This window comes from Osmerus eperlanus, chromosome 6 (assembly GCF_963692335.1).
Source record: "Osmerus eperlanus chromosome 6, fOsmEpe2.1, whole genome shotgun sequence".
NCBI lineage: Eukaryota > Metazoa > Chordata > Actinopteri > Osmeriformes > Osmeridae > Osmerus > Osmerus eperlanus.
Genome location: NC_085023.1, coordinates 20,832,519 through 20,845,777, shown reverse-complemented (window position 1 = coordinate 20,845,777; position 13,259 = coordinate 20,832,519). Strand labels below are relative to the sequence as shown.

At 51.7% G+C, this 13,259-nt stretch overlaps 1 protein-coding gene across 1 annotated transcript in view; it reads right to left on the bottom strand.

The window, feature by feature from the left end:
- Positions 1 to 3,406: 3,406 nt before the first annotated feature.
- Positions 3,407 to 13,259, bottom strand: part of kif16bb (kinesin family member 16Bb) — a 24,518-nt gene continuing 14,665 nt past the window's right edge. Inside the window, exons 15-20 of the mRNA XM_062464549.1 lie at positions 11,355 to 11,437; positions 10,187 to 10,281; positions 8,328 to 8,381; positions 7,858 to 8,199; positions 7,135 to 7,219; positions 3,407 to 6,243 (exon numbers count right to left, since the gene is read on the bottom strand). Of these exons, the coding sequence (XP_062320533.1) occupies positions 3,934 to 6,243; positions 7,135 to 7,219; positions 7,858 to 8,199; positions 8,328 to 8,381; positions 10,187 to 10,281; positions 11,355 to 11,437 (2,969 nt within the window). The 3' untranslated portion in view covers positions 3,407 to 3,933. The remainder of the gene's footprint in view (positions 6,244 to 7,134; positions 7,220 to 7,857; positions 8,200 to 8,327; positions 8,382 to 10,186; positions 10,282 to 11,354; positions 11,438 to 13,259) is intronic.

The following is a 13,259-nucleotide window of genomic DNA, read 5'->3' as shown; positions in this document are numbered from 1 at the left end:
GGTGGCTGTAGAGCATGTAGGAACGTAAACACTGATAGTCGCAGAAGCCAGACGCGTGCCAATTTATGTAGGTGTTAAGGTATGCTAATAAGCAAGTCATCTATTAGTGCCTGCTACTATGTGCAAACGGAATTCATCCACCCACTTGCCCTATTTCTGTACTAATCGCAGTCAACACTAAAAAAAACTTTCAGCATATTTTGAAGTAAAAAGAATAATTATGCATACAACCATTTTCCCATTGTCAAACACCTCGTTTGACAATAACATGCCAGCTTTTGGTCTCGCAAAACAATTTCCATAAAAACCTCACGGCAATAGAATATATATTTTCAGTTCGTCTTGAGAACCTTGAGTTCCACCCCAGTCCCTAGACATCAAAGAGCAGTCAGGCAAGCCTCACTGGTGGTAGGAATTGCAGTTTCCTCCGGATCTGCTGGGTACAGTGGCACAATCAACAGATGGTGCTTACTGCCTCTTCCCCCGAGGGCAACAGTAAAATTGAGCTTGTGAAAGCTGTCACAATCCATGGTGGCAAATCTCTTGCAGTTCCTGCAAATGCTAATGTGACTCATTCAAGGTCCAAAAACGAAGAGGGTGAAAGGAGGGGTTTGTGGGGGGCCGGTTGGGGAGGATGGGGGGGGGGGTTTGTGGGGGCAGGTTGGGGAGGAGGGGGGGGGTGTAGGAAGAGAGTATTCCAATCTAAAAATGACACAGTGTGACAAAATCATCTTTCTAAAGGGCATCGAAATTTCTCTGGCCCGAGGACAGACATTCACAAATGAGCCCAGCTCAAAGATGCCAGTGACATTCAGACTGCCATTGTGAGCTTCTCCTATGAGACTTAACCGCTACAAATTCCATCAGAGGCCTGGATATAACCTGGTTCTGGTGGAACACTACAGCGGGTTTCATTAGAGGGGAGAGCAGGCATGAAGTTAGACATTGTAATGCTCCTGATTGAAGCTTCAAGTCAGCTGGAATCTGGTCTTGAACTGTGCTTTTTGGTCATTTACATTTACATTTAGTCATTTAACAGACGCTCTTATCCAGAGCGACTTACAGTAAGTACAGGGACATTCCCCCTGAGGCAAGTAGGGTGAAGTGCCTTGCCCAAGGACACAACGTCATTGGCACAGCCAGGAATCGAACCGGTAACCTTCAGATTACTAGCCCGACTCCCTAACCGCTCAGCCACCTGACTTCCCTTTGGTCATAAAAGCTTATTGACTGTTGCTCGTTTCTTCAACCATATCAACTCTAGGGTCAAACTATTTCTTTTAGTTTATATTTAGCGTAGACACTTGCTTTAGTCATCATGGTATAAATCAACAACATTCCTCAGAGTAATGGAAGGATGAATTTAGTTTTATATAAAAATAAAAACAATCACTGATTGAAAATGTGATGAATATGTCTCTAGTACATTTTGAGAGGGCGGTTTGTTGTGCAACTGCATCCATTCGTACATTTCTCAACTTCCGGAAATGTGCTATCAAAATAGTTTCTGTGCACAGGAACAAGTGCAGGAAATACAGAAGAATTATTGAATAAGTTGGAACATGATTCAGAAATGGATTCCAGCCATTATCAGGAGAGCATATGGGTCATCAAGACTAGTGTGAAATATAAATAGTCGAATAAATGTTCTTAAACCACATATCAAGCTGACCCCAAAGAACTGAAAGATCAGGCACTGAAAAATATCGAGTCCTTTATCAACCATCAGCCACAGTGCAAATAAGGTCACACGGCTCGCTTGATTCTTTCCAAATGAGGCAAACAAACCGTTCGGACCTCTTTCAGTGACGGTTAATATTAGGGACAGAGGATCTTCGGGGAAATCTCTCAGAGTAATGATTAGGATTCAGCTCCCTACCTGTGTGTGTCTGTCGGCAGTTCTGCGAACTCACGCCTCCCGCCTGGTCCCAGTCCGTGTCCAGCATCGGGCTGACGTCTATTACGGAAACAAATGACTCGCGGTGAGCGGGTCTAGGCCACAGCGAACTGACACTCAGTCTCTTGCATTTCACACGGGATTAAAACCTGTTTCTCCCCTTTTTTTTCGAGTCAGACCAAGATACTCATTTATTTTGAGCAATTCCTAGACAGCCTACTTTATGTTTGGCTGTAGTTCATTTCACTCGACACAGATTGCTGAGAAGCAATGCACTTTACTGAAAAGGGTTTGAAGGTGTCTGGTTTACGGTGGAGGATTGGTTATTCAGATTGAGACAACAAAGTGGCTGATTTAAGTGAGAACAGTTTTCTGTCTCACTATCCCTACAAAGAGATGAGAGAATAATCAATGATTATTTTTCAATAACAAATCTCACAACCTTCTTATAGCTCCTCGTAAAAGTGTGTAGGACTGGGAGATCTAATTTCAAGCGGATTTAACCCTCCTTGTGTTTTCAATTACAGCTCAGAATTGATTGTTTTTATCTCCTTTCTCATCTATATTAAAACTTTCCATAGCCTGTAAAAATATTTGCAATATATTAGCTTCAATATAATCTTAACATTTTTAAATTAACCAGCGGAAAATGAAAGTTATCCTTTTTGATTATCCATCAAATTTGAATATTGCTCTGCCTTTTGTTAAAAAATACATAAAAAAACCTAGATTACAAGATTCACGCTGAATGGCCCAGAGTACCTTCTAATTAAAATGTCTTTGAGCCATGAGAGGGAGGGTCTTAAAAAAAAACCTGGCTCAACCTCAGCCCAATGAAATAGGTGTGACAATCCCACATTCCCAGGCAGTTCTCTGGCTCATACTAGGAGCAGACAAGAGGGCTGATTGCAGGGCACTGGGCTTGTTGTTTAGTGTGACGCGTGCCGTCAAACGGGGAGACAAATCTCATTCCCGACTCAGATCTTCAGCCAGCCAAGGAACACAATCACATTCCTACATCATCAGCTGCTGGTTTTTAGAGTTTTGTGTTTCCCAGGCAACAGATATATTTCCTGAGATGGACTGCTGAGAGGCGAAGATGAGTCGCTAGGTGTCGGGAGGAAGGAGCTGGAAAGTAGCAGCGATGGAGGATCACCTTGACCCACAATGCTTAGCGTGTGTCTTAGCGCTGGCGAGGGGAGGGCCAGGAGTGGAATACTGATTCACATGGTCCTTCAGACAGGTACAGGAGGGACAAGAGGCCCGTGACTGACAAATAACACTGCAGATCGACAGAGAGGGAGAGAGAGGGAGAGACTGAAAGAACAAGTGTGAGAGGTAGAGAACTGGAGGGGAAGGGAGCAGGCATTAAGATGGGCAGAGAAAGAGGAACGTGCAGGGACTGTGAGGAGAGGGCATAAGTCGTTATTCTCCAGGTGGCTCAAGTCAAGGTCTTCACAAAGAACCACTCCTGCATGCTAAACCGAAAGCCAAGCGAGGGATACCACATACTATCACCACAACTTTTATTACTCCATTTATAAATAATACTTGATGACATTACATTTTATTGGGTTTGTTTTTAAATAAAATAAGTGTAATCTCTCTAAAATGTCTAAGACACATGTATGAACATCACATAAAATAAATGACTTTGATTGTGCTGGTTTATCGTCCGATAAACAAGTTGAAGTGAAAATGTATCATAGCTACTTAAAAACTGCAACGTGTATAAAAGGAAAAACAAACCGAGGTAGAACGAGCCCTGTGAAGAACAGTGAGCTGCATTTTGTTTACATTTCCTGAAGTGCAAAAGCTTGGTCAAATACATATATAGGATCAAACGTGTGACATAATTATCTTAAAACCATATATATATTACGTATATATAAATACACAGAGGCTTGCATATCTGCATAGAGCAGCCTCCTGTTCTAATTGCAGAGATCATTCCCTGTGTTGATTAAGGTGCAGTGGAGCTCGCCTGGTGCTGGCGTCTTGGCTGCACTGTTCATTATTGCCTGTCCGGTCGGCGATCAGACGTCTGACAAGTGATTAATCAGGCAGGCAGCCTCGGCGGAGCAGCCCAAAGTTAATTTCCACACTTCAGCCTGCGGAGATGAATTAGAGGCCCGACTAGAGGAGGCAGCGGCCTCCGTCTCCGCGTGACCCCTGACCCCCGGCCGGGCCCAGATGACGTCCAGCCTCCTCGCTCCGCCCTGGGGCCCGTTCCCGCCGTCGCGCACCAGCACGCAGCGTATCTGGGAGCGCCGGCGTAGCGACAGCCCCTGGAACTGCGGCCGGAGGGGGGCCAGACGGAGGGAGCGGGGGGGGGGGTGGAACACCCCGTCCTCCTGCAGCAGGGCCAGGTGCGTGTCTGTGAGGAGGAGCTGGGCTCGGGGCTGGGGCCGCGGCCGGGGGCTCACACACACCCCCACGCTGGTGTACAGCAGCAGGCGCACCTCCCCCAGGCTGGGCCGGCCCTCATCCATGTTCCCGTGCAGCAGGTACACCAGGTCAGCCAGGCTCTTCTGGAACTGGCAGCACACACGCAGCCCTGCGTCCAGCAGCAGGTCGGGGACGGGGGCTCCCCAAGCCAGGGACAGCCCCGGCAGGTCACCCTGGAGGAGGGGGTGGCGAGGGGCGTGGACGTCCCCAGGACGGACCGCCGCCAGCAGGGTGCGGCACAGCTCCTGGGTCAGCCTGGGGCTGAGGGTGTGGAGGCTGAGGAGGCTGTCCTCGGTGGGCCCCAGCAGCCTCACGCTCTGCCCCGCGAAGCCCACCTGCACCTCCCTCAGCTGGAGCAGAGGCAGCTGGTGGAACAGGGCCAGGGGAGCGGGGTCAGAGGTCAGGGTGTACAGGGCCGACTCCAGGAGGATGAGGAGGGCTGGCTGAGGGAGGGGCTGGCTGCGAGTGGCCGCGCTGAGCCAGTACACGGCCAGGATCTTCTGAGAGCTGAGTAGCGATGCTGGGAGGGCAGACTGGAGGTGGGTTACCAGGCTGGGCAGGGGGAGGGACCGGAGCTTCAGCAAGTTGGAAGGGAAGTCCACCAGGCTCTGATAAAACACGGGAACACCCTCACTCTCCTGGGCCAGCACAGAGCCTTCCTGGACCAGCACAGAACCTTCCTGGGCCACCACAGAACCTTCCTGGGCCACCACAGGGGCTAAGCCTGTGTTCTCCTCCTCAAGTGAGGGCGAGTCCTGGTCTTTGGTTCCGTAGGTGACTTGCGGTTCTTCAATCCCAGTTCCCTCAGACTCTTTACACTCGGGTTGTTCCTGTGATTCTTCGGGAGCTCGATTGCTGTCCTGATCCTGTGACGGTACCAGCTCCTGGAGAGTTGCCTTCTGGTGTCCTTCCCCTGCAGTGCTGGGGTGCTGTGGTGGGTCTGTAGCCTCGGCAGGGGTCTGGCCAGGGGGGGGCGGGGGCAGACAGAGGGCAGGGGGACTATGAAGGGCCAGAACTGACTCTACAGGATGAAGATCCTGGTTGAGTTCCATCTGGAAGTTCTGGACCAACGGTAGCTCCTTCACCAAGGAGAACACCATACTGTCTCTGATCAGGGAGAAGACCTGGCTCTCCTTGACCACCGACATGGCCTGGCTGTCCAGCACCAGAGACGCCACCTGACTGGACCAGCTGGACCTGGCTGTCTGGGTCTGGAGGGGCTGTAGGACCCTGGGAGAGCCACGCAGAAACCTCCCCGCGTCCTGGAACACCCACGACACCCTGCTGACCAGAGAGCCCAGCCCTGAGGCCTGCTCCCCGTCTAGCACCTCCTCTGCCTGGGACTCTGCCTCGCAGCCCCCCTGCCCCTCCACCACCGGCCTGGATCCATCCATCAAAGCCAGGCTGAACCGGCCCTCCAGGGCGGCTTCTTCCGGTGAACCAGGACCTGCCTGACGTGTCTGCCGCGGGTCTGCGGAGAGCAGAGCGTCGGCGTGTGGACGGCCGGGCAGATGCGTGGTTCCCGCCGCGCCCCGCAGGAGGGCCGAGTCGTCTAATGAGCTCCCCTCTGAGCCCGGCGAGCCCTCGCAGCCGTCAGCCAGGACGCCCTGCCTCTCGTTAGCGTGCCCCTCCGGCCCCGCCAAGCATCCATCACCCCGGCCCGAGACAGGCACCTGGCGGAGGAAGACTTCCCCTGGACTGTCCTCCTCCTCGTCCCCAGACCCAGCCCCAGCCTCGCCCCCACCCCGCCCGCCCCACACCATCTCTGGCCCTGATTCATGAGACGAGTCCCTCTCCTGCTCCAGGGCGTCCCTGGTGCTTACCCCTCGCTGACGGACGTCTCCGCCCGGGGCCGAGTGAGGGGGGAAGACGACGCGGGTCCACGGTACGACCTCCTTCTGGTGGGGGAGAGAGAGACACAGAGAGAGAGACAGAGAGAGACAGACAGAAAGAGAGAGAGAGAGACAGACAGAGAGAGAGAGAGAGAATGAACAGATTCAAGTCTTTACACATATAGTATATGACTTACATCCTCTATCCTGGTTACTGTCCCAAAAACAATGACCGATGCAGCGCATCATTATTACAAAGGAGGCGCGGAGAAGCATCAGCCCCCCAAACACCCGAATGCAGTAAGGAGCAGAGAGACGGGAACACGAGAGTCTGGAAGTGGCCCTGTGCTTTTACTGAAGCTCTTCTCTGCTAGGTGGTCTATGCCTGCAGGACAGCGTTACAGGGCTGAAATATGTGCATAATAAACAAACAGCACAAGCCAGGGGAGAAGCATTTCATGGTTCATAAAAAGCTGTATTAGCTCTGCCTGGGCAGGGAGAGCACTCATTATGGCACTAGCTTCACCTTTGTGCAGAGAGAGAGAGGACAGCGAGATATGCTTGATCTACAGCAGGCACAGACGGCACACAAACACTCCAGTAGTCTTATCCAAATATACATAAATTACCAACACAACCATGCTTGCCTCTGCCATGCTGCTCATTAAATGACCTACAGAAACACGAGGCACACACTTCCACTGTTATTCTGCCCCAAGCTTGTGTATAAGGCCGGACCAATGCATTAATATTACATACCCATGTGTATGCATGCAGGGCTAGCTGGGTGTGTGTGAGAGTGTGTGTGAGGGTAGACATTGTTATATGTTTGTGTGCGCGCGCGTGTATGCATGTGTGTATGTGCGCGTGCATATGTGTGTATGTATGAGTGAGAGTGTGTGTGAGTAAGAGTGTGTGTGTGTGTGAGTGTGTGTGAGTAAGAGTGTGTGTGTGTACCGTGCCGGCGCAGGTCCCTGGTGGGACAGAGGGCACGGTGAGCCGAGGCAGTCTGGATCTGTTCAGCGCAGACGGGCTGTCCATCCTGCTGGACAACAGGAAGTCAGAAACCCAGACTGAAATAACACATCTGTTATTCTACCCAGAGAAACAAACACATTTCAACCTAATGATGTTTATACAAAGAGGCGAGACAGCAGAGAAAACGTGTTTCTAATACACGCTGCAAGGCTCTTTGTTTTCAAAAGCAATTTTAATAATTTGCCGTGGCGTGACACTTGAGACTTGAAACAGTTTGCAGGCATAAGACCCAACCACACATGCCCCCCTCCCTTCACTAAACCATGTATTAGATTTGAATAGCAAACAACCCAAAAGGCTGTCTGAGATACGAGCCACTCAACTAGCAGTGGAATCTGAATGTGCATGTAGATTTGAGGATTTACATCCAGTACAGGCGCTCGGGGGGGCAGAGGGAAACTACACATCCAGATCGTGAAGATCTGTGACAGGAAACGGCAGCTGTGGAGGGCTTGATGTGGACCAGCTGACAGACTGAGAGGAGGCTTCAAGCCCTCCACAGCCATAGTCAGAGTAGAGGGAGAAGCTCCTCTGGACCCTTGAAGGGTGTCTACTGATCAAGCTGGGGCAGGGCGGGACCAGACACAGTGTGTGTGTGTGTGTGTGGTCATGGTAAGTGTGTGTGTACGTGTGTTTACTAACCACACAGAGCCTGTTTTGTTTTTCCGGGCGTCGACCCCAGGTTGTGCAGACTGCAGCTTCCTCTGGTCCTCTCTCCTCTCGTTAGCACCCTCCTCCTCCTCTTCTCCTCTCCTCTCCTCATCACAGGCGTCCAAGCATCCCTCGCTCAGGTCCTCCTCCCCTCGCTGTCCGCCCCCAGGCTCCGCCCCTTCAGGTTCTGGCTCCACCCCCTCACTTTGCCGATCCACCTCCTTGCTCCCGGGCCCCGCCTTCTCGCACCCAGGCCCCACCTCCTCAATCCCTGGCTCCACCTCCTCGTATACTGGCCCCACCCCCTCGCTCTGTGGCTCCGCCTCTTGCTTCCTGCACACACACACCAGTCCAACACACACACCCCATCACCACTGTCATTTCAATGGAGAATACATCTAACCTGAAGCAAGCACACAGCTGCTGCCACAGAATGATCAAACAGGCCTGTCTCCACATACCGACGATTTTCCAATTTCTTCAGTTTTTCTTGTTGCCGTTTCTCAAACTCCAACCTAGAACACAGGGAGATGATTACAACCCGTCCAAGACGTCAGGAGGGGGAGAAAATAACAGTATAAAAGAAAAACAAATCTGGACAATCAAATCATAGCCTTTACAGCACATGGAGCACACAGGAGGTAGATCTTCAGTAACGGGAGCCCGCCTCCGAGTGGGTAGCTAGCTGGCAGACTGACATCAGAGCACTCTCCAGCTAGCCCCTCAGCCCCTCAGCCCTGCACAGCTAATCACAGCCTGTCTCCAGCCCTGCTCCCACACCAGCCCAGGTCTCCTGGTCAGACCGAGCAGAGCAGAAGGGCTGTCAGTGGAGGAACAGGAGAACTGCGGTGGCCATTAAATGGGCGTGGGTCAGATAATCCGGAACGTTCCACCAGGAGCGGGAGAAACAGGCGGGGTTGACCTTGACTGGCCTCTTTTACACCGGAAATCTGATGGGGTCTGGCCTAAACATACAGAAGTTGAAGGCCTAAATGATTATTTCTTGTTTCTTCTTCCAAACACACACACACACACACACTGTTGTAGCTTTGGCTGGAAGCTACACTCACACCAACCCCTCACTCACAGAGCTGTGCTCATTATCCATTTCCACTTTACCGAAGCAGGCAGAACTCAGCCGCTTCCACAGATATGAAATGATAGAAGATCCAATTAATTCCTCTCGGTTTCGCTGATCAAATTGGGCAGAGAGAAACGGCGGTCCAGAGCAGTGCAGAGCCTGCTCGGATTAGCAGGATCTGTCCAGCATCCAGACAAGATGGCTTCACACCCTCTCCGTGCGGTGAAAGGCTCGCAAATGAGCTCACATCTCAAGTGACTTCTCTGATTAAGGTCAGAGGGTTTATGCCACGAGGTGGATTAACGCGAAACAATTGGTCCAGCTTCAAGGCAGACTGGTGTGCTCGACTCCGGAGATCTGTAGGGTTGTGAGCGTGTGGCTGTATGTTGTCAGCCTGATGCCTATGGGTTACGGTTATGGTGATGTGTTAGCAGTCAAACCTTGACTGCACTGAGGGCACACGCTGTGACATCTGATGGTTTACATTTAGTCATTTAGCACACGCTCTTATCCAGAGCGACTTACAGTAAGTACAGGGACATTCCCCCCGAAGCAAGTAGGGTGAAGTGCCTTGCCCAAGGACACAACATCATTTGGCACGGCTGGGAATCGAACTAGCAACCTTCAGATTACTAGCCCGACTCCCTCACCGCTCAGCCATCTGACTCCTCAGTTTAGAGAGACCTTCTCTGCCAGACTACTTCCTCAATCTCCTCAACTTGTAGGACGTCAATCCATGCCTCCATCTTTATCCCCCTGCTCCTTTATCTCCCAACCTCAACCTCCCCTCCCTCTCACGCCCCCCCTCTCCAACTCCCTCTCTGTAGTCTCTCGACCGCAGGAGTGCTGCTGTTTGGGGCCCGCTGTCTTCTCGAGGAGATGACAAGCTGGCAGGATGGGAGTCCTCGCTGTTTTACAGCAGCCTATCAGCTGCAGCTGATAGGCTGCTGTAAAACAGCAGCCTATCAGCTGCAGCTGGGACGGAGCCCGCCTCTGCTGGCTTGTTACAGAGGAGCTTCACTCGGTCCTCAAGCCAGACAAACACAGTGTAATGAGCAGACAGCCCTCAGGTGGATGGGGAACACCTGACGTTGGCATTACTGAAAAGAACCCCCCCCTCCCCCCCCCCCTTTCAAAATCAGGCCCTCCACGTCATATGGTTCTCCTCCGGGGGCCCCTTGGTCTGAGTGAGGGGGCGGCACGGAGGCTCAGGTGTGGGAGTGTGTGAGGATCACTCACCCTGGGTAGAGCAGCATGGCCTTGGCCAGGCTCTCAGAGGGTCTGGAGAGGTCTGGCACAGAGACACACAGCCTGGAACAGGACAGGAGACCGCTCTGGAGGAGAAACCAAACACAGCAATCTGATCTCCACATCCACGTAGGAGTTAGGAAAGAGAGAGGATGGCAGCTGTGTCATGAAACCAGAAAGAGACTGATGAAAGTCATCACCACTCCAGGCTAATGAGGGTTGTTTATGCAGCATGACCCAGGTGGCTGTAGAGATCCCTCTGGAGGCTTACACACCTGGGACATGCCGTACAAACGGTTGGGGTAAATAATTAATGCATTCTTCCACTGAATCTGATAATTAATTGTAAAGAATGGGGCCTTGATACTCTTAGTAACACTGAAAAGCGTTTGGCTGTTGCTGCATGTGTAATCTTTCAACAGTGAGCAAAACAAATACGAACAAATCTTATGTGAGTGCTCTCTACAGATCTCAATCCTCAGATGCAGGGAGTCCAACTGCTAGTTTATAGTCCAACAAAACAAGATAATCGACGATTGAGTGCAGCTGAATATAAAACAACATCCTGATCGAAAAAGCACTCCAGAAATAGGAGCATAACCTATTTAACAAAAATAAATGGAATCCAAACTATTGACAATAATGGTGTCATGCAATACCCGGCTAATCAAACTGATTTAAATCGGGTGAGTTTGAAAAGCTACACATATGAAGGGTAGGATTCCCTGTGGTGGTAAACAGAAGGCTTCTAAATTTACATACAGGCTCAACATTCCTTAACCTGCTACACCAGCCTCAGCCAAAAAACAATCAGGTACGCGAGCGTTTTGGACCACAACCCGAGATCTCTTTTCTCCTCGGAGTAAAAAGCATCCGTAGGAGGAGAGAGGGGGACCAGGGAATACTGGGAGATATTTACAGAGATAGCTGGGAGGACTCGACATGCATTTCTTTGAAGAGAGATCAGCTTGTTTTATTGTATCACAGACGGCGCAGCTATAATTATGACTCAAGGAAGAATTGCATAGAACTTCCTCACTAAAATATTTATTAAATAAGATATGCAGGAGGAACAGGGGAAACAGACTGACTCCAGGACTCAAAGCCAGATCTCCGGGTGTAAACGAGGTTAGTAGAAGTGGTCTGGTGTGAGGGGTACCTTGCGTTTCTCTCTGAGCTGGGCCGCTTCAGTGGGATGGTTGAAACGGAACATGGTGCCCCTGCCGAGCTGTACCACAGCACCTGGAGCGACACAGGGACAAGGCAGAGGTGGATGGAGCGACACAGGGACAAGGCAGAGGTGGATGGAGCGACACAGGGACAAGGCAGAGGTGGATGGAGCGACACAGGGACAAGGCAGAGGTGGATGGAGCGACACAGGGACAAGGCAGAGGTGGATAGAGCGACACAGGGACAAGGCAGAGGTGGATGGAGCGACACACAGGGACAAGGCAGAGGTGGATAGAGCGACACACAGGGACAAGGCAGAGGTGGATGGAGCGACACAGGGACAAGGCAGAGGTGGATAGAGCGACACACAGGGACAAGTCAGAGGTGGATGGAGCGACACACAGGGACAAGTCAGAGGTGGATGGAGCGACACACAGGGACAAGTCAGAGGTGGATGGAGCGACACACAGGGACAAGTCAGAGGTGGATGGAGCGACACACAGGGACAAGGCAGAGGTGGATGGAGCGACACACAGGGACAAGTCAGAGGTGGATGGAGCGACACACAGGGACAAGGCAGAGGTGGATGGAGCGACACACAGGGACAAGTCAGAGGTTGATGGAGCGACACACAGGGACAAGTCAGAGGTGGATGGAGCGACACACAGGGACAAGTCAGAGGTGGATGGAGCGACACACAGGGACAAGTCAGAGGTGGATGGAGCGACACACAGGGACAAGTCAGAGGTGGATGGAGCGACACACAGGGACAAGTCAGAGGTGGATGGAGCGACACACAGGGACAAGTCAGAGGTTGATGGAGCGACACACAGGGACAAGTCAGAGGTGGATGGAGCGACACACAGGGACAAGGCAGAGGTGGATGGAGCGACACACAGGGACAAGTCAGAGGTGGATGGAGCGACACACAGGGACAAGGCAGAGGTGGATGGAGCGACACACAGGGACAAGTCAGAGGTGGATGGAGCGACACACAGGGACAAGGCAGAGGTGGATGGAGCGACACACAGGACAAGTCAGAGGTGGATGGAGCGACACACAGGGACAAGTCAGAGGTTGATGGAGCGACACACAGGGACAAGTCAGAGGTTTATGGAGCGACACACAGGGACAAGTCAGAGGTTGATGGAGCGACACACAGGGACAAGTCAGAGGCTGATGGAGCGACACACAGGGACAAGTCAGAGGTTGATGGAGTGACACTCAGGGACAAGTCAGAGGTTGATGGTGGAAGATGACTGGAGGGGCACAGGCTTCCTGGCTCATGCGCATCAAGCCCTGATAGCCCAACAGTGAACACCCACTCCCTGTGTGTGGGCACAGACAAGCTCTGTGTGTGTGTGTGTGTGTGTGTAAGTGTGTGTGTATGTGTGTGTGTGTGTGTGTGGGGGGGGGGGGGGGGGTGAGAAAGAGACATGCAGCGCTGAGCTGATATTTACAGGGCCCAAAAATCTGTGTCTAAGCCTTTCAACAGAAATTGGGGACAGACTCTTCCGGACCTGTAAGCCCCCCCACCCCCCTCTCTCTAACCCCCTCATCCCCTCTTCTCTTCTCCCCCCCCCCCCACACCCCCACCAATCTCTGCTCCAACAGGGGGAAAGTAGGCCTTTTCTAGGATTGTTGGAGCCATTTCTGAGCTCTCCACCAGGCAAACCTGACAGCTAAACCTGGATAGTCTCATTCCATTTCTCAATCTCTTGCCACTGTTAAGTGAATACACTGCCACGAAGTACACAGTCGCTCCAGCGAGATTGCCACCGCCATTGCCAAAAAATGAGTATGACTTACCACAGAACACGGCTGGTGGGAACCCTGGAATGTCTTGTAAAGCTATAGAAAAGGTCCAACACTCCGGTTTATTTTTATCAAGCTC